General features: G+C 40.4%; 1 protein-coding gene and 1 long non-coding RNA gene across 2 annotated transcripts in view; one reads left to right on the plus strand and one right to left on the minus strand.

The window, feature by feature from the left end:
• Positions 1–455: 455 nt before the first annotated feature.
• Positions 456–10,780, minus strand: LOC138016517 (uncharacterized). The gene is made up of 2 exons (XM_068863681.1): positions 10,624–10,780; positions 456–5,288 (listed from the first exon to the last, which is right to left on the minus strand). Exons 1-2 carry the CDS (start codon positions 10,685–10,687, stop codon positions 1,021–1,023), a joined length of 4,332 nt encoding a protein of 1,443 aa, XP_068719782.1. The 5' UTR covers positions 10,688–10,780; the 3' UTR covers positions 456–1,020.
• LOC138016518 (uncharacterized) overlaps positions 1,551–25,466 on the plus strand; it is a 76,811-nt gene continuing 52,895 nt past the window's right edge. Inside the window, exons 1-2 of the long non-coding RNA XR_011125824.1 lie at positions 1,551–1,679; positions 6,142–6,294. This is a non-coding gene — a long non-coding RNA (uncharacterized lncRNA). The remainder of the gene's footprint in view (positions 1,680–6,141; positions 6,295–25,466) is intronic.

The raw sequence follows: 25,466 nt of genomic DNA on the forward strand, positions 1-25,466 counted from the left end.
AGCACTTGAGGATAAATTTTCATTCTCCCCTTAATTAAACTCGTATCGGTTTCATTATTGAGGGACTGTCACACCATTGTCATGTTAAAAAAGCTAAGAATAGTCTCGAAGTGATTACAATAATGGGAATTTATGTTTTGAGATGACGTTCTCGTTGCCGTTCCCGTCGTCGTTGCTAAAGCTCCCTTATCTATCACTAGGGACGCCGACGTTGACGAAAACGTCACTTCAAAACATAACTTTGCAATATCGTAAGTCTTTCGCTATTGCTCCATCTCCTTCACGTCGTACGATGTTGAATGAGTATCCTAAAAGTAAATTGGTACGAGCAGTTTCAGAGTAGAAATAGAGAATGAAAAATGTACATTTGTACGCTCGTGTTGTCCTCAAAACCTCAAATTTGGTGACGTCACGTGATTGTTGTGCAGAGTACCGCACTAATATGCACAACACGATTATTCTTCCTCTTTTGATTTAACCAATGATATTGTAGCTTTGTGGCGTTCTCATTGACGACAGGCCTACTGTACGACAAGACTTAGAGCCGATTTACACGATACGACTTTTGTCGCATTCGGCAAACTTACAACAGGCCTACGACATGACTTGCGATTGCCGCAACATTTTAAAACATGTTTTAAAATGCTACGACATTTTCTGTGACGTACACGACAATCGTAAACGAGTTGTAAACCTGTCGTAAGCTAATGCCGCATTGGACAAAAATCGGACCTTGTAAATCGACCCTTTACACAAATCATCGACATGCTGTTCCCAGGAAAGTTGGTCGTCGAATAACACTCCAAGAGTTTTGGCAAGAGCAGTGTCATCAACAGTCACATGAAGGTCTTGTCTACCCAAAGATCTGAGTTTCTGAGGGGACGCAAGCAACATAGATTTAGTTTTAGAAACATTTAGGGCCATAAGATTTCGGTTTCCCATGCGCATACATAAGCAGCGAGGTTGCTCAATTTCAACTCCACCACCTGCACACTGGCACCGGATGTGAGCGTGGTAGTATCATCTGCAAACAAAGTCAAGTTTGGATCGAATCATCTCCCTAAAGAATGCAAATAACCGCACGAACTGAGACAACGCTGTCATAGCTACGAAAATGCCCAATAAAGCTGGAACAAAAGCCAACACACAGACTTCAAACCAGTCGAGGATTTCCAGATAAGTTGTAGCTGGCCCACCGATGGTTATTCCAAACGACACCAAAGTGGCTTTTGTCAGGTTGATAACTGCTATTACAGCCAAGATGAAAAGAGACACTGTTTCAGATCTGTTCGCGATAGGATCCTGAAAAGGACTTTTGAGGGCGTGATGAATCACTATGGCGATGCAAGCGACAGTCATGCAAACCAATCGAAGCATTGAATTTGTGATGAATGCGTGACAAAGGAGTAACGCCAACCGTCTACCAATCAAAACGCTTTCCCAGTACAGTGTTCCATTGTCGTTACCCTTAGGATGACGAAACGGCCCATGAAGTACTTCCACAACCTCCTTGTTGTTCTGTCTGTCGTGTGGGGTGTTATTCCCTGTTATAAAAACTCTCTTAAACAGCCAGTAAACTAGAAACGGTAAGGGAAATGTGCACGCTCCGAGAAACTCTTTCGCGGAGATTGAGGAATGGTGAAGCTTTGACGATCCAAAGTACAAAACAAGGATAAAAGGTACCACTGACACGATGATGTAAGTCAGCAGTATATATTGCCACCACTGCCAACAAACGATCTCTGCATCGATAAACAACCGTTTCTCAGAGCCTATAGGAAAACAGTTCATTAGGTTTAAAGATGATTCTGCAAGTCGCTCGTACCCAAGTAGCAGTAACTCTATGAAAACAGCTATGTAGTGAATAGCACATGGCCCTTCCTTACTCCGTACCTTGTTGAAAGCGAAATGAAAGCAGTAAATTGTTACTATTTCTGCCATTATGAGAAAAACGGTTCCGGAACGTAGCAACTCCTTTGTAACAGCTGTAATTCCAGCAAAAGGACAAGATATATATTTCTCAAGGGTGCCGATTTCAAAATTAAACGCTTCGACGATAGACAGTACAAATGGAATTTTACCGTGAAGCAAACTTTCAGCTGACCCTATTATCAATAGATCGGCGGCTTGATAGAAATAGAATATGATTTTAAGATATCCAGTATCTTTGTGTCCCTCCATTTCCTCACCTGATCCATCTATGAGAGCATAGCCTTCTCGATTCCTGAACCACAATATTTGTTTGACAAGATAACGTATTATCGGAGGCTTGGTTAAGAGATAAAGAGCCATTCCAGTCGTGTAAATGATTGCTATTATCCACAACAAGTGGTTATTGCATTCGCTTCTCTTGCGGCACTCGGTAGTAAAGAGTGTTTCACTATATTCTGGAAAACACTTCCCACAGAGAAATCCGTATCGCTTTCCAAAGCAGGCGTTATATTGTAGTGCACCCGACTTCTGTGATGGACTCTGACAGTAACCTTCCGGACAAGCATAGAACGTCAATGCATGGGCCTTGTTAGGATTCGGGTATCCCCAGAAATTCGGTCTTGCAGCGACATTTTTTTCAACACAAGTCGCTCCAAAGGGACATGGCAGGCATTCAATTGATGAGAGTAAATTTAGCCCGCGCGAAGCACCTTTCTGTAAACTGTAGAAACCGGGAGGACACGAATTACAGGAATAGTGTAGAGCAGTCATGTTAAATCTGCAGGAACTTCCGTTTATCTCGTTGTATCCGTACTGAAAGTGCGTGTTATTTTCAAATAAAAGCTGGCTTCCCGCGCTGCATTCGATGATGGACTGGTTATCAATGTTGACGTATCCTCCATTCGAAACGTACACCATTGTGGAGAGAATAATTCTTTGACTAACATTTGATACCATTGAAGTATTTTCAATTTCTAATGGCCCACCACTTCCAGAATACAAAACAGCTGATTTTTTAAAGAGAACGCCATTCGCCGCAATGCTATGGAGCGTGGTCAAGAACGAACAATCTTTGAAGTGGATTCGGCCTGTGCCATACCCTGCACAAACGTGTCCAGACGTTTTGTTGCCAAAGTTATTTCGAAAATTGCACTTGTCAAACGTAACGTTCCCGTTGACAACGGCGATGGCTCCCACCGTTATACCTGCGTTTCCTTCAAAAGTGCTGCCTTCGATGATTATTTTGGTGTCATAATTCCACAAAGGGTGGATGTTCTTTCTGGTGTATTGATGCCCAACACATCCTGATTGCTTGAGGCTATCAGGTAGTGCTAGAATTGATATGGAGCCAGATACTATGTGATGCGGATGGTACCTTGAACAAATGCCCCCTTTAAAAATGGAATTCCGTATTTTGAGAGTTTTCTCTCCTCGCGTGTGCAGGTTGAAAACGCTACAAGGTCGAGATAGAAATGTTACGTTATCCAGTTCTATAACTGCCCTTGATAAGTTTAGTTTGGTGAATGGTTTAACCGCAAAAAAGATGCCAATGTCCTTGGTTCCTGCACTTTCGGTAGAAAAGACAGTATTTCTTATGTTGAAGTTAATTTCGGTTGCTTCTAAAATATTGACTACAATATCTCGAGCACTGTTGAAAAAAGTGCAGTTCACGATGTAAGTGTTCATCGCAAAAGCTTGAGGCTTAGTTTTAGCGAAACGGAATATCGCAAGCCCAATGGCATTTCGCGAGCTAAATGACACGTTCATCAACTCGATTCTGAATTCTGGACTTACAAGCAACGCGTTTGATTTTTTGTCTTCAGTGTCCCCTAGTTGAGTCAAAAACGTGGTATTCTCAATCCTTATGCTGCCTGGAAGTGGGCCTAAGGCTACAAACATAACTGCAGCTTGAAGAAGGGCAGAATTGTTGACAAAGTCGCAGTTCGAGACTGTAATGTCAGTTTTGCCACCGGCATTTCCCAACACAAAAGTAGCATCTGTCTCTATCCTGTTATTTGTCCAGGAAGAGTCGTTTATGGTCATCTTTCCACTGAAGACGAGAAAATGGAACACAGTGCAATTTCTTCTTCTTTGCGATACTTTGATACCAGAGCAGTTGTTGACAAGCACCTCTCTGAAGTTTGCAATTAATTCAAATGTCGCCGTTCGGTTTGTAACTAGAGCACCTTGAGGATCTCCGACTAAAACGGCACATCCGTACTTTTCTGCGGCGCATGCAATAAAATTAACGCGTGAAAACAAGAGCTCTATCGTCCCAAGTTTGCTATGAACGTTTATGGCTCCGCCTGCTTTTGCTCGATTGTTTCCAAAACTGCCGTTTAGCACTCGCAATGCTGCGTGCGTTGTTGCCTCAAGCAAAATGGATGCACCTCTTCCAGATGGAACGTACTGGTCCTGAAAGGAAGAGTTATAAATTTCCACTTCGGTCTCATTACACTCGATCATGAGACATCGCAACCGGTTGTTGTAGCAGCTTAGGCCTACAAATTTAGCGTAGGTTTTTCTTGCTAGTGAACTAAGCAAGCTCTTTGTTTCGCTATTTGATCGCATCCAAAGCCGACCAACTCCATTTCCCACGAGCGTTACGTCCGTATAAACCTCGTTTATGGTGGCATGCGGCAATTCGATGCTAACAAAATGGCCACAGTTTTTGGTGTAATAGACCTTAGAGCATGATACGTCGACCAAGACAGGGCCTAAAGCTGCTTTTATTGGTGATCCAATTGTTATTGCTCCTAATTTCATTAAGCGTTTTCCAAAGCAGCCGTTGCTCTGAAAAGTGGTGCTATTGATTCTCAATGTAAGGAGCTGAGTTTGAGCTTTGCGGGAAGCCAAAATGAAATCCACACAGGACACATTGTTGTCAAAGAATGAGGAACTTTGGATGTTGAAATTGGTGCTGGATATGTTGTTCACGTAAACCGTTACAGCGGATCCACCTCGAAAAGAACTGTTAAATAATTGTATGAAATTGCAATCTTCAAACGTCAGTGGAGTTTGTTGGAAAACAATACCGGATATGGATACATTCAGTTCTCTTTCGACGGACCGGAATTTTATTCCACCAAAACAAGAAATGTGCGTAGTTGGCGTTGAATTCATCCCCTCTATGCTGACGCTTTTCTGAATTTCTATCCCACGCTGCATTTCCCGGCTGCAATTGAACGGCTGTCTCTCTGTGCCAGTGCCGTTAAGATAAATGTGGCCATAATTCCCGTCAACTTGACGAACTGCTTGTGCAATAGACTTGCATGGGTATGTTTTGTGGCCACAGCTTGCCGAATCGTGACCGGTAATGGAAACATAGACCTCTTCATATTTGGAGTTAAAACTACCTGTTGAATGGAAACTTCAGTTACTATTTGCTGACGTCCATGTTTACATTTTGTCTCATCAACGTACGAGTTTGTTGACAGAAGGCATCATGATATTTATACATTGACTTCAAAAGGTAAAAGAACGTACGATGGCCCGTAAGGGACATGGAATTTCGCGATTGAAATTTTGAGTTTAGAAACTCGAAATTTTGAGCTTGCAAACTCGAAATGTTGTGTTTACAAACTCGAAATTTTGAGTTTTGAAACTGGTTGCGTAAAAGCAGACTGCATTTGTAAAATGTAAATTTACCCACAGATTATGCGGTAAATGGGCCATTTCCGAGTTGTTGTTTGTCTCGGTTTCGAAGTGAGTCTTGGTGCTCAACTATTGTAAGGGAAATGAGTTTAATTTGCATAAGAATACGCAACTAATTTCCATTTAAATGGTTGTGCACCAGGACTCGCTTTGAAACAGGCATGCAGCAACTCGGAAATGGGCTATTGCGTTCAAAGTCTCAGAGATAGCTCATTATGCAATTTACTTTCAATATTCGGTACTGATTTTTGTCTGATACTGATATAAGAAAACGATAGGCTTACGCTAATAAGGCAAACAATGTAAACAAAGATTCCCCTTATAGTTTAAGAAACGACAACTGCGACGGCCAACAAGGCCCTAAAACAACAAAGAGGGGAAGTAATCGTGTTGCACGTTTCGCCACGCATTTTAGCACAACTTCTTGCGGTACTCTCGACAACAACGACGTGAAATCACCAAATTTGAGGTTTTGATGAAAACGTGAGCATGCAACAGAGAATTTTTCATTGTCTATTTTTATTCTGAAACCGCCCGTATCAATACATTTTTCAGGATACTTCGCTAACATTGTGCGGCGTGAACGAGATGGAAAATCGCCGTTGATATCGCCGTCGCAGCCGGATCTTAAAGTCCCCGGCTTAATTTAACAATGACAACTTCGATGAGCACGGGAAATACACCCTCGGGAACTAAAGAGAATGTGCGGTGGGTACGGTTCAGTAGCATACAATTAGGCTTTCGATACAGTTTCATAAATTTGCCTTAATTAGTTTTCCCGTGTCATCATTGATGATGTGACATGATCACTAGCAGTGCTTTCATTTTCAAATAAAATTGCATTATCGAGTGAGGAATGATAAGTTTCTTCATTTAGATACAAAACTGCTTGCGAACCGAACTGTTGACGGTGCAAGTAAACCGAGCTAATACCAAGGTCCCTAACTTGAACAGTCAAAAAAGTGAATAAACAAACAATTCCAACTGAACGCTATTCAAACAGCTTGGGGGACACAATTTAATTTTAGGCCAATAGTTTTTCACGGATTTAAATGCTTGAATATCATTATTACTTGAGTTGCAGAAGAAGTGATGTTGAAAAACATTTGGTTATAAAAAAAAATCCGATAAAATATTTCTAAACATACTAAAAACTAAATAGTTTTTAAGTATCCCAAAGGCGCCCTCAAACGAGGAAGCAATGTTGCAGAAACATCATTTGCGGAAGCAAATGTTTCCCTGTTTGCGACCCCAGGAAACATTTGTTGCGGTAGCAAAATTTGCTTCCCGGGAAGCAAAAAGGTTTCTGAGTTTGTGCAGAAACATTTTGCTTCCTCAGCAAATGTTTCCTCGTTTGCTCGCCGAGGAAACATTTCGGGAAATAATGGAAATCCATTATAAACACTAAAGACACAGTTTTTTGTATAAGAACGTCTAATTTTGTAGCTGGGGATGAACGTTCTTATATTTTTTGCGATTTGAGGCTGAAAACGTTCTTAAGATGTTCTTAAATTACATGGTATATAGTCTGGTAGTCAAGACCACAATTTCAGGGGAATTGTGCGTTTTTGGATAATGAAAGCATGAAACTTCTCACCAATGTCAAACAAGGGACAGTTAGCATGATAAAGGCATGGATGAAATGTCCTATAACCGGAATAAGTTGGTTTTGGGAAAAAAAAAGGTGACGTCAGCAGTTTTCTTGAGACATTTTTTTAAAAGTATATAACATGGTTTCCTTTTAAAAAAATATGTTGAACGGAATATCAAGAATTTCACAAAATATCGAAAAAGAATTCAAGCATAATATCACCAGGGATTTGAATTGTAATAATAAGCATGATGGTAAAAAGAGCACATTGATAATATAAAAAATTAATGCTTGTTCTCACAAGTGATCTATAACTTTCAACTAAAGATGTCACTCTAAATTAAACTGCCCGAGACAACTTGATCCTACTTAATTACGTGTAACCGACACCATGTAAACGGGCCCTAAATATCGAAACTTTGTTGATCACAACGTTTAGTGTAATTTACGACATGTGTCCAAATTTTCGCAATACTGTTTCTCTAATGATAGAAAAGCCAGAGATTTCGGAAATTTCCGTAAGTAATTGCAATAGCAATCAAATCAAACTGCGAATTCACAGCTCCACTAAATTTTACTTATGAAATGTAAAATGTTCCCTTTGTTCCCTTTGTCGTAAAAATACAAACGAATTTAATTCGTTTTTGGGAATACATGGGTTTTATTTGAGTGATCAGTGTATTGATACGTTTCAGTTTTCCCAACGATGTAATCTATGCATTGGCAAAAGTTCTTGTTTAGAAAATTGCATATCTTTGGCCCTAGTTTCAGTGTCCCCAACAAAATAATCTATGCGTAGGCAAAAGTTCTTGTTTCGAAAATTGAGCATCTTTGGCCTTAGCATGATTTCGAACGGACATTTTACCACCAGTAGAAACCAAAATATATGAATGTTTACTTCGCTCTGATCTAAAATCTGCACTGTCCATTTTCAATTTCATCGGTAGTTTTCAAGACTGTCTGTGATCTTTTGTATCACTGTTTTGGTTAATAAACACCTTATATACTTTGAGAATGATGCATTCCTCACAAGAGGCTAGACACAAGGCTGTGCACTGAGGATTTGCTTTTGAGCACCTGCCCAACCTTTTGCAAGCTTGCTTGGAGGAACAACAAATGAGCTCATAGCAGCTTTGCAGGGCTTGTGGAAGTGTTGGCCTCAAAGGTTTCCATTGACCACCCACACCATTTAGCAGGACTTGGAAGCTCTGGAAGTGCTAGGTTTACTTGACCCCAAACATGGCTACCTACGATGCTCGGAAGACATGCTGCTTTAGAGCTGCAGATGTTAGGGGAATCTTATCTAAACTACGGGAACGCATGCGAAAGAGTTGCCATCTTGCCTACTGGACTATTACTACGATGGGACTCCTGTTGGTCAGGCAGGATAGGAATTTCAAACACCTCATACATACATACATACTTTATTTGTTAACGCAGGTCAAATTAGATCAGATTCGTTCATTAGAGCTTTCGCAGCCTGGTGAGATTCATTCAGTAGTCTCCTAACAGGGCTAGGTTTGTGAATCTTTGTTAGAGTGTAGAAAAGAGGAATTCGTGGCGGGTTTGGTATCAGGGATAACAATTTCTTAGTCATGTCGTCAATATGGTCTCCGTGATGGAAAGCATTGATGAGTTCTTTGGCTTTTTGAAAGGTTTCTAATGCCATGGGTAATGTAACACGAGAGGGGCAGATTCTCTTAGATGACAAAGAAAACTATAAGCCACTTAATCACCCATGGCATTAGAAACAGTCTCAAAAAGCCAAAGAACTCGTCAATGCTCTCCATCACGTAGACCATTTTGACGACGTGACTGTAACAAATGGTTATCCCTGACACCACACCTGCCGCGAATCTCTGTTTTCTACACTAACAAAGATCCGCAAACCTAAGCCGGTCGGGATACCTATCATATCAGGCTGCGAAGGCCGTACGGAATGAATCTCATCATTTGTTGATCCTTCATCCTATTGCTAAAACACAAACATCATACAAACATCATATAAAGATACCAGAGATTTCATAAACTCTATAGAGAAAAGGAAAGTCTCAAATTGAAAGACACGATGATCCTTGTCTCAATGGACGAAACATTCTTACAAGACTTATCTTGAAAGAAAATTTCGATTTTAACAAGAAAAACAAGCACACGAAACCGCAATAGGAACAAAAATGGCATTATCTTTTTTATCCAGATAACCCTCCAAACATGACTCTATCTGAAGTCAATTTTTGCAAAAGAATTTAGGCTGTACAAAATAAACAAAAAATTGGCCGTTTGTTACAGTATGTCACCCATCAGTGCCTAATCTCAAACACATTCTAAAGAACAAATGGAATCTTATATACAAAACCGGCCCTTACTAAGAGAAATCCTGATAAAAACCCTCTTTAATTTCATCTAGAAAAGGGAGGTCTTTGAAAGATGTACTTGTTGTAACAAATCTCTGAGGTCTTTGAATTTCCTATCTTGACCAATAGGAGTCACGTTTGGCCTGTCTACAGCTTGAAACATTTTTTATGTAGGCTTCTCTCAAATTTAATGCTATTTTCAGAGTTTTACTGATAATAAAAATAAAGGAAGTGTAATGTGAATATGACATTTCACTGGTTTCTGGATCAAAATAACACATTTCTGAATAGATCTGTAGCTTATTTGAAATTTTCTATTTGACAGGAACTACTTGAAAAAGTGAACCCCAGAAAATGCTGACGTCGGCATTTTTTTAGTAAGGGGTGTTAATTACCGATACATGACTTTTTTTCCAAAATTTTTAACTTCATGAAGGCAAACAAACATCCAGAGTTTGATTCCTTTATCATAAAGCGCACAATTCCTTCTCTTAACAGCCTGACTAATACACTATTTCAGTAAATCAATGCGGACGTGACCAGGAAACCTATCAAAGTGCATTGCCTGCTGAGATATGGAATAAACTTGCTTGCTCTTTATTCTACTTGCTTGCTCTGATGCCACGTGCGAGATGTCTCGCCAACCATGATGACGGTCGATGGTGTGGAAGTTATTTTGGAACAGTTATAAATAAGAACTGCTGATTATGACAAACCGAGATGTGTGCCACCATTGTTAATGTTTTACAAAACATGTCTCTAAGTATTTTGGTTAATTTAAATTTGTTACCTTAAATACAAATTAGCAAAATAAAAACGTTCTTGATCGACTCTCAGCCTGAGGAATGTTATTGATACGTTCTTAAAATTTTGGTTGATCTCAGCCTCTTCGTTCTTATAAAAAAGGTTCTTATAAAAGAGATATATTAAACAGAGGGTAATACTACAAGTTAAACAAAAAACTTAGCACGGATGGGATGTGTTTGAATATTTCAAGAAGACTTGAGTTTTCTAGTGAGTAACATTTCAAAAATCAAACAACTGAATTTGCTCTGGCACTTCCTAAATTATAAAAAGGCTTGCTTAAATTACCTAACTTGTGGCCTTCTGATAGCACGGAAAGAATAACCACGATGAATAGTATTGGTCTTCCCATTTAAACAATTCAGTCTCACTGCACCAGAATCATAAGAGGGGGAATTCAATCCATAAAATGGTCTCTGACGTGTGCTTTTACCTGAAGTAAATGCAAACAAACCTTCGTTATATCATCTTTCAAAACCGAAACTTTCGGTTCCTGAAGCAGAGTAATAATGTGGAAAGTGAGAATGGGACCGAAACAAAAAACGGCTGCATGGAAGCTATTTAAGGGCTTGTTCACACTTGTTCAAACTCGTTGAATTTTTTATTTAATTTTTGTGAATTAACTTATTAAGTTTTCTTGGGTCTTTCGAAGATCGATCAAGAATAATCTACGCTCAAGTTTCTGCCTTCGGATTGTTACAAGAATTTTAACATCAATAACTCCTAAATCGAAACGTCTTAGAATTTTTTTTGACAAAGCAATTATTGTAGTTTCGAAATCAGTAAGTGTAGGCGTTTAGAATTATACGAAAGTGGAGCAAAAGAATTAAAATTAGGCATGACAAATTTGACGAGAGAATGTAGGATTTCGAAAAGAAGGAGCTTTGCAATACTTATTTTCCTTTGCATATTGAGGAGCTACCAGATAGTGACAAAGCGTCACGTCAGGAACAACACTGTCCTAGACAATTTTTTTTTTGTTTTTGAATTAGTTTCACGAAAAAGGAGCAAAGAAGCCAAATGTTATCAATGAGAACGAAATAAAGTAAGTCAATCTCGTTCCCAGAGTCTCCGTTACCCTTGTCCAGCAAAACCGGCGCGGAAGGCTCTGGAATAATCCAAAACCGGAACCAGAAAACTCTGGTTCCGGTTGAATAACTGCGCGTGCGTGAGGGAAGACGGTTAAAAATCAACAGTGGAGTTCACCTTGCCATGACAGCGCTTACTTTTCCTGCAGTTATTCGGAAAAAGAATATGACTGTATGTATGTTACCTTTAGGAGGCCGCATGCGCACGCTTTGTAATTTGCGACTCCAGTGCTTACCATATGACAGATAAAATGACTTTTCTCTTGAATATATAAGCCATCTAATTCTTACGCTATGTTGACAAGGGCGGTCTGGAGCTGTGAGTAGGCGTGGGATTTAGGGGCCGACATATCTCTCCCTCAATGCCGTATCGGGAGGCGAGGTCGGTAGCAGAAAGCAACGAAGGGCCAACTGCGTCCAAAAGCGATCGCACGGGCCGAAATCCCGGGATGACTCGTTTGGTACGACGCTCCAGCGCCGGTGTCTAGAGGTACTGCGTTTTTCTCTCTGGTTCAAACATTCCGTCAGCACATGCGCAAATGTTCTGGCTCTTCGATACCTAGCCTACCAAAAACAATTAAAGGGCCACCGACAACCAGTGTCCTTTGCGCGTCTTTGTTGTTTTTATTATCCGGGCAATCGAATCGGCCGGTTCGCTTCAGAAACATCCCGTGAAGAAGAACTTCTGCGAATTCGCTGTTCGATTTGTTTTGTAATCCAAACGCCTTCCTCCTTTCGTTCCATAATCTTAAGGTTGAATTAGTGAGCCAAATAATATGGCGCTTTTCCTTGCTCGGTGGACGACCTTTCTTCACAGTTTTCATTTCGCTTTTAAGACGAACACAACACCCAAATAACGTCAAAAATACAATATTTAAACATTAAGGAAAATATTAACAAAGTTTGAAGCTACTGCGCATCCAAAACACGACGATGTGAGGCGATGGAATTTGACTTTTCAAGAAATACTAGTTTCTGTATTACAGAAAATGGCGCCGATAGCTTGCACGCCGAAAAGACTTGTGGTTGTCGGTGGCCCTTTAACATGTTTTTTTTTTTTTGTACCAGCAATTGACATTTTAGTTGATTTTATAGGCATAAACGTAACGTAAGAACCGTACGTATCTGGTCTTGTCTCAGACAGAGGCGAGAGATGGTTGCATGCAGACTGGGACGCCTAAAATGCTCTGTTGTAAACTTGGCGGTTCACGAGTGAAGTTGTCTCTCTGGCGTTTCTGTGAACGAATTCCAGGACCTACTGACACCATCTGGGAAAGTTTTAAAAGCTAAAACCTTCAATCGATGCGTTATTTTGCTGGTAGCACTGGGTGGTCCGTTACTTATGAAAAAAAACTATGAAATGAGAATCGGGAGTCTTCCCTTATCATGCAATGGCAGAATTACCCAGAATTCTTTTTGGGCATGAGCGAGGCAACTTAAGAAGCACAAGACTGGCCCTCATCGAATGGCTGAAGCGCGGCCAGAGGAAATGATTTCTAGCCAGATACTCAGGAGTAGGCCTGGTGTGTGCTGTTAGCGTAGATTTTGGATTTCTGAACAAGTTTTTATCATAGAAAATTTGCGACAAAGTTGTGCTTTCATTTTGCCGCTGTAATTCTCGTGTCAAAGAAACGGTATAGTGATGTATATAAGAGAATAACGATATTTATATTTGCACATTACCTGTCCTCTTACTACGAAAGTCAAGCGCTACATCTCTATGCAATAAGCGCATGCAAAATTTCCTCGTATTACTTGATAACAGTATGTGGTTTTTTTTTTGGTTTTTTTGGTTTTTTTTTAAAGGGTTTTTCTGCTTATATGAAAAATACGTTTTTTCTCACGTCCCCTTCTTATGCATGATCTTCGCGGAAATTACATTCTGTTCCTCAATAAACCTGGAACAACCAGTTATGGTCTTAGTTCTCTCTTTTCTTACGTATCAGCGAAGTTGCGGAATGCGCTACGTGATTTTATCCGTACCTATGAGTTTACTGGTTTAAAAAGAGAATCCAGGGCCGCATTTTGTACAGCGGCTTTTCCTTTTAATGAATATATCTTTAAATATTCTGTATTTAGTAGGTATCTGTATATGCTATGTATTTTAGCTGTAAATGTAATCCCTTATGACTGTGTGTATGTTACCTTTAGGAGGGCGCATGCGCACACTTTGTAATTTGCGACTCCAGTGCTTACCATATGACAGATAAAATGACTTTTCTCTTGAATATATAAACCATCTAATTCTTACGCTATATTGACAAGGGCGGTTTGGAGCTGTGAGGAGGCGTGGGATTTGTCACATATGGTTTAGGGGCCGACATATCTCTCCCTCAATGCCGTACCGGGAGGCAAGGTCGGTAGCAGAAAGCAGCGAAGGGCCAACTGCGTCCAAAAGCGATCGCACGGGCCGAAATCCCGGGATGACTCGTTTGGTACGACGCTCCAGCGCCGGTGTCTGGAGGTACTGCGTTTTTCTCTCTGGTTCAAACATTCCGTCAGCGCATGCGCAAATGTTCTGGCTCTTCGATACCAAAAAAAATTAACATACTTTTTTTTTTTGTACCAGCAATTGACATTTCAGTTGATTTTATAGGCATATAGGCATAAACGTAACTTAAGAACCATGCGTGTCTGGACTTGTCTCAGACAGAGACGAGAGATGGTTTCATGCAGACTGGGACGCCTAAAATGCTCTGTTGTAAACATGGCAGTTCACGAGTGAAGTTGTCTCTCTGGCGTTTCTGTGGACGAATTCCAGGACCTACTGACACAATCTGGGAAAGCTAAAGCCTTCAATCGATATGTTATTTTGCTGGTAGCACAGGGTAGCCGGACACTTATGAAAAAAAAACTATGAAATGAGAATCGGGAGTCTTCCCTTGTCATGGAATGGCAGAATTACCCAGAATTCTTTTTGGGCATGAGCGAGGCAACTTAAGAAGCACGAGACTGGCCCTCATCGAATGGCTGAAGCGCGGCCAGAGGAAATGATTTCTAGCCAGATACTCAGGAGTAGGCCTGGTGTGCGCTGTTAACGTAGATTTTGGATTTCTGAACAAGTTTTTATCACAGAAAATTTGCGACAAAGTTGTGCTTTCATTTCGCCGCTGTAATTCTCGTGTCAAAGAAACGGTATAATAATGTAAATAAGAGCATAACGATATTTGTATTTGCAGATTATCTGTCCTCTTACTACGAAAGTCAAGCTCGACATCTCTATGCAATAAGCGCATTCAAAGTTTCCTCGTATTACTTGATAAAAGTATGTGGTTTTATTTGTTGTCATTGGTTTTTTTTTTTTTTTTGAAAAAAGGGTTTTTCTGCTTATATGAAAAATAGGTTTTTTCTCACGTCTCCTTGTTATGTATGATCTTCGCGGAAATGACATTATGTCCTTCAATAAACCTGGAAAAACCAGTCATGGCCTTAGTTTTCTTTTCTTTCTTATCAGCTAAGTTGCGGAATGCGCTGCCTGATTTAATCCGTACCTATGCGTTTACTGGTTTAAAAGAAAATCCCATGCCACATTTTGTACAGCGGCTTTTTTTTAAAATGAATATATCTGTATATGCTATGTATTTTAGTTGTAAATGTAATGTCTCGAAGATATTAACTCCTGTAGTTATTTGGAAAATCGGGATGAAATAAAGCTTATGCCTGTATGTATGTTACCTTTAGCAGGGTGCGTGCGCACACTTTGTAATCTGCGACTCCAGTACTTACCATATGACAGATAAAATGATTTATCCTTTGAATATATAAGCCATCTAAATCTTTCGCTATATTGAAAAGAGCGGTTTGGAGCTGTGAGTAGGCGTGAGTTTTGTCACATATAGTTTAGGGGCCGACACACCCACTTACCCAGCATCTTCGTTCCCTTTAACCAGGGTATACGTGGGTATACAGGGGTATATAATAGTATACATGGGTATATAGTGGTATATAAGGGTATACAAGGGTATACGTGGGTATATAAGGGTATACATGGGTATATAGGGGTATACGTGGGTATATAGGGGTCTATAAGGGTATACAAGGGTATACGTGGGTATACAGGGGTATATAAGGGTATACGTGGGTCTATAAGGGTATACAAGGGTATACAGGGGTATATAAGGGTATACATGGGTATGTAGTGGTATATAAGGGTATGCAAGGGTATACGTGGGTATATAGGGGTATACATGGGTATATAGCGGTACATAAGGGTATACGTGGGTATATAGGGGTCTATAAAGGTATACAAGTGTATACATGGTATATAGGGGTATATAAGGGTATACAAGTGTATACGTGGGTATACAAGGGTATATAAGAATATACAAGCGTATATATGAGTATATAAGGCATACATGGGTATATAGGGGTATATAAGGGTATACATGGGTATATAGGGGTATATGAGGGTATACATGGGTATATAGGGCTAATTATTAAATACACTATAAATACCTTATATTTAAATACATAATAATAAGGGATACACTAAGTACTTACCACCGGAGGCTCTGGAATAATCCAAAACCGGAACCAGTAAACTCTGTTTCCGGTTAAATAACTGCGCGTGCGTTAGGGGAGACGGTTAGAAATCAACAATCAGGGTCGGCCAGGGTTTTTGGGTATACGGTATACAGGGGCTTTTTAAATCGGGTATACGGTATATTGCAGCTTAAATACGGGTATAATCTATTCGGTATATCACTTTCTTTGAATTTCAGGTATACAGTATACAATGCTTCCATTAATTTTGGGTATATTTGGATGAATTTTGGGTATTTTTGGGTATTTTGGCGAATTTTTTCTGGTATGCTGGTATACTAGCACACAAGATTTAATCAAGGATGCGGCAGCAAAATCCTGAAGAGGCATGCATATGCACTGGTAAGCTTCAAATCTCACCAGAGTTGTGAATCAACAACAACACAACTCACACCCTGCTTGGCTGTGTCGAAAAGTGGGACGGGAACGCGGGGACAAAGGACGTGGGGACGTGGGGACTCGGGGACGTGAGGACGTGGGGATGGGGAGACGTGGGGACGTGGGGACTCGGGGACGTGGGAACGTGGGAACTCGAGGATGTGGGGACTTGGGGACTCGGGGACGTGGCGAAGCATTTTTAGTATTTGTTTAACTTTTCTTCATATTTCACGAAATCCTCGTCTGTTGATCGTAACTGCGTTGTACCCCGGTTTTAAGTTCCTCGTTTGTACAATGGGAAACAAAGGTGTAGTAAATATATATGTAGTATATATGGGTTATTCACCAAGCTTGTTCGATCATTATGGCTGGATATAAGCCAAGTTCTCTTTTTGCGTGTTTATGGACCGAGACGAAATCGAGGTCCATAATGAAACACGCAAAAAGAGAACTTGGCCAATATCCAGCCATCTTGACCGAACAAGCTTGGTCAATAAAGGATTTATTATATGGGATAAAACACTACAAATTGGTTTTAATCTTGCGGAATCAAGCAAGAAATCCCGAGCGGGCAGTATAGCTCCATCTTGCCGGCTAAGGTAGCCAATGACAGCGCGGGATTTGGTTCATCTTGCCTGCTCACGGCTAGTCATAATAAAGTTTATTACTTGTCTTCATAAAAAGGTGACTTTCATTATACTACTATCAAGTTACACAGTGGAGTAATTTAGGTAAAACGAGGGGACAATTTTTTTTGCCTTAAATCCTAAATTTGACATAGGCAACACGAACGAAACGTTGATATGACCATTTCTCAGATCATTTTGCCATTCCCCAAGTATATCGAGGCTTGAATATTTAAAATTACATCTACTTTCTGCATCCTAACCTTTTCATTTTTAATTATGCATTTCACTCATAGTTGTCTGTGTCACGTGACATTTCTTGACTAAAGACGTCATAACGCTTGTTTTTGAGATTAGGTAACGTTTATCCTAAAAAATTCTGACAACGTTTTAGAAAACTAAGCATTCAGCTTTCAAGTTAACGTCGATTGGATAAATGTTTCCTCGTAAAACAAAAATATGACAATTTATGAGCTTTATCAAGCCTTAACACACTTGAGTCAAGAGTTACTTAGCTTCTGGCCCGGGGGCGGTATTTTAGGAATTTCTGGGTGGGAGATGTGCCGCTGGGACCCTGGAACCCTTAGCCTATACCAGAGCTGGTTCAGCTGAATTTTGCTACCCTGTACTAGAGTAAACTCCCCAAATCCTACCTATCCTAGAGTAACTGTTTTTCAGAAACTACTGAGGTAACTAGCGCAGTCTAGCCAAAACAAAACCTATACCACAATCGTTTCTCTCTCAAAAAGGGATTTATTTATACTTGTTCAGTTTGTTCAGTCTTTTTCTGGTTTCCTTAGTCTGTGGATAAAATCTTCAACCAACTGGTCAGTTCCGTGAAACATTATACCCTATTTTAGACACAAGCGCTCTGATTTATGTACCCTATCCCAGAGTAAACTGCTTGAAAGGCCATACCCTTCACAGCGGCGCATACCTACATTCAAACATGAATTACAGAGAAGTCATAAGGCTCAACGAAAACAAACGCTGCAACGGGAAATTTCAGCTGCAGTGTCAGCAATGGACCATTAGGTCTTCTGCTTTGTTTTAGAGTCGAGCTCTTTGACGGGTGGCGAGAATGACTTTTCGAGAATCCACTTTTTGACTTTCGCTGTGTATTTAGCTGGTACTTGAAAAGCATATGGATGATCATTTTTGCAAAATAACATAAGCAATTCAACTTTCTTGGGGATGTTCTCCCATTTCTGAAATTCTATACTTCAAAAATGTGTCGCCGCGTCCCCACGTCCTCACGTCCCCACGTCCCCCAGACCCCGCGTCCCCACGTCCCCGAGTCCCCGCATCCCCGAGTCCCAATATCCCCGCGTCCCCGTCCCACTTTTCGACACAGCCACCCTGCTTGGCAAATTTTCGCTTTGTTATGTGTACAACAAATTCGGATCCAGATCAATAAGAAAACTGTCTTTCCCTTGAACGATGTGTTCTTCGACTCTTAAGAAAGCAGTAGCAACAAAAAGAAAAACAAGAGCTCACTTTTATTTCTTCAAACAGATGACTTGATTTTACACAATTACTACATTAGCCTAAACCGGATCGAACGATGTACGCTTACTAAAGGTTAAAATTTACCGCTTTACAATTTGAGCTCAGTTTAAGCACAATCGTTCCAACATTTCAGCCAAAACCGTAGCTCATCATTTTTAAAACCGATGACCTTCTGGCACTTAAAGAAGAACCAGGAATGTAATTCTACGCACGTCGATCGCTCATTTTCTCCTTCCCTCCTCAAAAATACTGCGTGTTTATCCTAAATAGCCTAGATCTCATGTTTGGCCGCTAACTCGATCCAGGGTGGCCGCCATTTATGAATTCGGTGTATTGTATTAATATTCTGGAATTAACGCGTCTGCGACGAGTACCATGGCAAGTTGTAATTGGTTCCATGTGGTCAGGCATAAAAAACGCTTTCCACCATGAAGCTGAACAATGCGGAATTTACGTTGCAAGCGAGAAGGGAAGATATTGAAAAACCACGGCCACGCCTGAAACGAGAGAAGGAACGGAGGAACACGAGGAAGGCGAGATATATTGCCGTGAAGAAGGGCGGCCGGCGACCAGGCCTGGGTTGCTCGAAGCATGGGGCCAGACCTCTAAGGCTAATCTTATAACAAAATTCTAATCCTCCAGAAGCGAGCTCTGCGTTTAATTTACTTTGCAAATAAAAGAGAGCATCCTATACCTTTATTCATACGTGCTAACATTCTTCCTGTGAACATGCTCTATTACAAAGCTATATCAACTCTAGTGAATGATATCCATTGCAAAACTGCACCAATAAACTTGATAGCTTGAAAGCTTTTTACTAACATTGATCCTATACATTCCTATAACACTCGATCAGCGAAAGCGGGCGATTTTTATGAGAGTCAATCCTTCTCGAGGATTGGATGTAAAATATGGAATAAACTTCCTCAATACTTGCGAAAAAAGAGGAGGTTTTCCTTTAAAAATTGTCTTAAACAAATATTACTGCGGTTTTTAGAGTATGAGTATTCCTATGTCGATCTTAATACCCTGATTCAAAAATTACCTCTTCTAGCTGAATAGAAATATCTGTACAGTGTAATTTACAAACTTTGTCATTATACCAGTAATTCAGTATGGTGAGGCTCATTTTCCGCTATTCTCTTAAAATGTCCATATCAATTAATGCATCTTTTTTGTTTTGGTTATTTATCTTTTTGCTATTTAATCAATTAATTAATTAGTTTAGTAATTTACTATTTAAGACTTCTTTGTACATATTTAGATAAAAACACTACCCGGATAGTGTAGCCTTTACCATTGTAATAGTAAAATAAGAAGTTAATAAACTTGGAAATCGAACTTAAAGCATGGTTAGTGCTAACCAAGCGTTAAATACCATGGAAACCTATAAATGGTATTCAATCACGTGACGAGACGGCCATGTTCGTGAACAAAACAATAGCAAATTATGGCTCATGTTTTGCATTATAGTAGAGTCAAATTCCCATTAGACTTTTTTCTCTATTGTTCTGTACACCAACCTGGTCGCTGTGACGTCAGGTGAAAACCATCTATAGGTTTTGATACCTCTTAACCAACGGTTAGCGCTAACTGGGCCTCGAGCAACCCGCCCGAGAACAGTGGACGATAGTTACATTAGTGTTTTCGTAACGCTAAGTGTTTTAGCCAGATTTTGCTTCAATATGCACCTTGTTTCTAAATTTAATTACCTAACAGTTGGCAGATTACAGATAACCCTAGCTTTTGTGTTAATGGTGACGCTCAAGAATGCTCAGTTGATACGGATTTTTTTCGTCGTTTCCTTTTGTTACTCCTTAGGAAATTGGTTTTTGAACGTAATCTTGATCAGCATGCTTTTTCAGTTTATTTTGACCGAGAAATTCCCTCCTTTCGACTAGTGTAAGGCCAAACAACAATTTTCTCGCTGTTTTCACGCCAGTGATACTTTTCCAGTAATTCTCTTCCAAAATCTTGTATTATTATCTATTATCCTTTAGTCCCAACTATAAGTAAAACTACAGGTAACCCAAGTGCTCTTTTCTCGGCTATCTTGAGCTGAGTATATCGAACGTATAGCGTGTTGTCAGAGTCGAAAAAAGAAATGTGCACTAATCCTTGTCTACTTTCGACTTTTTTGTCAGGGTTCCAAAGGGGTTTAGGGCACCAGGGCTCCAGGGCTCCATAGCAGCTACTTTCAGGGCTCCGGGTTTCACAGCTAGAAACGATCAGGGCTCCAGGCGGAGAAATGATCGGGCTCCGGGCTTCACAGCAAAAAAATCTAGGGCTCCAGGGCTTCAGGGACCCCCCCCCTTTTGGGACCCTGTTTTGTGACTTTTTCACGTGTTTATTTGGAAAGGCCCTGCATGAAAACAAGATAAAATGCTAAGGCAATGAAAGTTGAGACACATCGAATAAAATGAAGACGAGAAAACATTTTAATAAAAAGGAAATTGATTATGAAATTCTTGTAATCTGAAAGTTGAAATATCACAAATGCTCTTTATTTCTTTTAGGAGAGTCAGTTTTAGTCTCTAACAGGGTGAAAGAACTTGGACTTGATTCGGCGAAATCTAGAAAGGTATTACAGTTGTCTTTACAAAAGTTCCCCCCCGCGATATCTATCAGAAGCAAACATTCAAATTCTTCGTAGAAGCTCAGCGTCTGCAGATCACAGTGTTCTGCACCACTCCATGCAACATCATACCCTTGATTTCCAAGGCGACGTCATTGATGAAACTATGTTACCTCTGATCACCTATAAGCAATTTGGAAATGTGGATTATAACTTGTGCTCTTCAGACCATTCAGTAAACGTTTATCCATGTTCACTCATACCTTATCAATACACTGAGTTGTAAATAAACTGAGCGTTAGACTTGATAGCGACCTTGAGATTGGAGTAGGAGAACGACTTCGACTACGAGTTTTCTGTACTTGGTACACTCATTACGTTTAAAGAACGAAAACTTTGGAATGCGCGTGATCAGAACCAAGAGAAAATGAGGGGACAGAGACGGAGTCTCAGGGCGTTGGTCGGGATATGTCATGTCCACGAAAGTTATTTTTAGACGAGCGAAAGTCTTTGTTTAAGCGGAAGTCTGTCTTCCGAGACGTCCGCATGGAGTCTTGTCTCGCTCTCAGGTTCTTAGTGAAGAGAGAAAATGGCGGCGCACGTGGAAGGCTAATGAATATTTATTTTCTTTCAAACATCAGAACGAGGTTAGCCTGTATGCGGACGTCTCGGAATACAGACTTCCGCTAGAACAAAGACCTCCGCTCGTCTAAAAATAACTTTCGTAGACATGACATATCCCAAGGGCTGGACCGGGAGCCTCCTTCTCTGTCCCATCATTTTCTCTTGTCAGAACTGAGAACTCGTACTGGTATTGTCCTGATTCTCCAGTCTGAAAAGGAAAGGAAAGGAAAGGAGCACTAATTGGGGACACTGCGGAAACATGGCGCGATTGGGGCGGTAACCCCGCTAGCTGGGTAGGGCCACTTCAGTCCGTTGATATGGTTTCATCGGGGTCTGTTCGTGCGTCGTCTCGCCTCTTGCGGTTTCGTGACCCAGGAAAGTTTGTGGCGGGAAACTTGCAAAACCACCTCGTCTACTAACTTGTTCTCCCGGGATACTCAGATGAGAAAGCAATTTGTGGTCTTATATCGGAAGGGGTAAAAGTTCACGTCTTTTTCGTGCCCTTCCGTATAGCACCTTTGAGGGCTGCTCCTTTCATTGTGACCATCCTTTAAGGGGACTATCCCGTGCCTTGCGTCCCGTTGAAGCCTTATTCATAACTATTGCAGTGATTATGGTACTTTTTATTCAGCTAAACGTTCAACAGTTCGACCTCTTTCGAATGATTTATGAACGATGGGCAAGCGAATATCGTACAGTTTAACAGCGTCCATAACTGAACAACACAGTTTAGAAGACGGGTACACTTGAACGAATACGTTGGAAGACAAAGTTTCTAATCTTTCTGATCTTCTTCTTCTTCTTCTTTATACTGGTGTTCTACACTGAGATAAATAGAGTTTGATAGCTCATTTGATGTAAGTTTAGCATAATTGTCGATAAGTTCACTCAAAATTGTTCCCACGTAAATTGATCTCTCGTAAAGTCCACAGACCGACCCGTTCCGAAAACGCTCAACATGTTTTAGCGTGGGTTTACTGTGACCGAAGTATGCATTTGTATGTGGAGTGAGCGCATTTGATAACATAGAATTCATACTTCTTTCTTCTTTCCATGCATGTCCGACATTTATGTGCCTCAGTCTCGTTGTTCTCATTACCCATGCGCCTCGCTCTTAAAAACCGACGCATGCACTTTAGAGCCTGGATGGCGATTTTTGACTGAACGTGAAGGGAAATAACAAAAAAAAAAAAAGTAACGAAGGCAAAATATCAACTCCGTATTTCCTCTGGAAATTCCGAGTACTAAGCCCAAATGGTCTCAAATAGAAACAAGGCCAGATGATAAAGCAAAACTAAGTTTACTTTACTTGTTTTGTTATTTATTTTTTTTAAGCAGGTTGAAGTTTTGGCAGCTATTCCGCTGATGTGGACCTGCTATACCCACCCACCCATATGCACACAGGGGAAAGCCACAACACCGGAAACTTCATCCCCTAGTCTTCTCGAATAGAGTGTGGGTTCTTTAACGTCCCACAGGGAACTAATGAACATGGAAGATATTTGTGAGACGGGGCCTACGGTTTATAGTCCTTATCCGAGAAGACTTGAAAGTCTAACCATTTGCGGATGTAATTACAAAGGCAGCACTTTCTCCTCAGTTATTTTAAAGACCCTGAGTGTTGGTCCGGCCGGAGTCGAGCTCACGACCTCCCGCATGGCAGCCCGGTGCTCAACCAACTGAGCCACCGGTGGTTATGTTCTTTGCTTTAAGTTAAGATTAGCCGATTTTTCCAGTATTTTATTGTTTGCCATATAAATCCTTATAAATCGGAAGGCTGCCTGTGTTTCAAATTATCAATAACAAACGTCCCTCTTTTTCGTTAGAGACCAGGCAGTATCTGTCAGAAAGATTCCTTCTTGTTTCCCGAGTCGAAAAATCATCTCCGTTAGAAATGCAAATAAACGTACGAGCTGAGATAACGCTGTGATAGCTATGAAAATGCCCAATAAAGCTGGAACAACAGCCAACACACAGACTTCAAACCACTCGAGGATTTCCAGGTAAGTTGTAGCTGGTCCACCGATTGTTTATATTCCAAACGACACCAAAGTGGCTTTTGTTAAGTTGATAACTGCCATTACAGCCAAGATAAAAAGAGACGCCGTTTCAGATCTGTTCGCGATACGATCCTGGAAGGGGTTTTTGATTGCGTGATGAAGCTGTATGCTGATGCAAAACGACAGTCATGCAAACCAATCGAAGCATTGAATTTGTGATGAATGCGTGACAAAGGAGTAACGCCAACCGTCTACCAATCAAAACGCTTTCCCAGTACAGTGTTCCATTGTCGTTACCCTTAGACTGACGAAAAGGCCCATGAAGTACTTCCAAATATTGCGTATATTGCGTAATTCAGACTGACATCGGCGTATATTGCGTATATTGCGTTGCGTTAAGTTGCGTATTTTACTACAAGCCTAAAGTAACAAGAGGCTACGGGTATCCAGCACTTTGTTCAAAGGATTTTTAGTCGATTGCCTTTTACGTTCACAATATTCTTTTATGTCACAATATCTTTGTCAGTACTTTCTATCGTTTTTTTTTTTTTGGCCTTTTTACTCTGATTTTATATGCACAGTCCGCCGTCATTTTCTCATACCTGTTCCAATTATACAATTCAATTCCGTATTCCGAAGACCACATTCCGTGACCCAACCAATCGTAGATTTAAAACTGTTGTCAACGGCATTGATTCAATCAAAACCAATAAACAGATGCTTCACAAGTTTCTGCGATGGTATTTAAAAATATTTATTATTCCACTATTACGCCATTTTACCATATTTGGTCAACAGAACGCGCAAAATATGAGACGATAATACACCGCAGTGTCCCTGTTTAACTGATTTAGAACAGAGTGAATACGGACGGAACGGGAGTTTTTCAATGAAAGAAATTGTTTTCAACACTATACAAAGCCTGAGAATTTAGCTTGTCACTCGTCATTTTGTTTATCCAATCAAATAAAGATCTTTGGCTGGCTTTTGGTGCTGCTTACATCGCTCGCACGCGCCCTGAAGGACAGATGATGCAATCTAAACACTCTTACCAAATAAATTGAAGCAAAGTAACACCTTTTTTGTAGCGGAATAATAAATCTCTTATTCGATAGTTCAACATATAATACTTGTGGACATTTTGCTCATTGGGCGGGGCTCGGAAAAATACTACGCAACTCGCAAAATATCCGCTCGTATTATATGTGAAACCATTGAATAAAATGTATTTAATACTTTTTCTTAACAATATGAGGGAAATTATAAAATTATGTAATTAGCCTGGTGAGATGGGTGACAGAGTTACACAGTAACCGGGTATTGTGTGCAACGAAACACCAAAACTCTCGTCCGGTCACTTCCTACTTAGGGTATCTTCTCCGAAAAGCCACTCTCCCAGTGGCTAAGAAATCTTACGCATGCTCAGGAAAATCGCAACACCCCTAAAAAAATTTGTCAGCGCCGAATTCTATGATGACGATGATGATCACGTCATTTAAGTCACAATGTTATTTAGCCGAGCACAAGTGCTCTACTGATCGGCTACTTCGGAAAATACCATAACACTCTTTGTTTCTCCCCCCAAATTTTGCATAAGCATTGTTTCCAGTTTCTCTTGGGACATGGTAAAACAATGGTAAAAAGAGAAAACAAAAACAATGCTAATGCACAATTTGGCGGGACAAACAAAGAGTATCATGATATTTTCCAAAGTTGCCTCTTGGGGAGACTACAAAATCAACTGAAACCAGAACGAATCAGAAACAAATTCTATACTTTGTTCCTTTTT

The sequence above is a fragment of the Montipora capricornis genome, chromosome 9, assembly GCF_036669925.1.
Source record: "Montipora capricornis isolate CH-2021 chromosome 9, ASM3666992v2, whole genome shotgun sequence".
Taxonomy (NCBI): Eukaryota; Metazoa; Cnidaria; class Anthozoa; order Scleractinia; family Acroporidae; genus Montipora; species Montipora capricornis.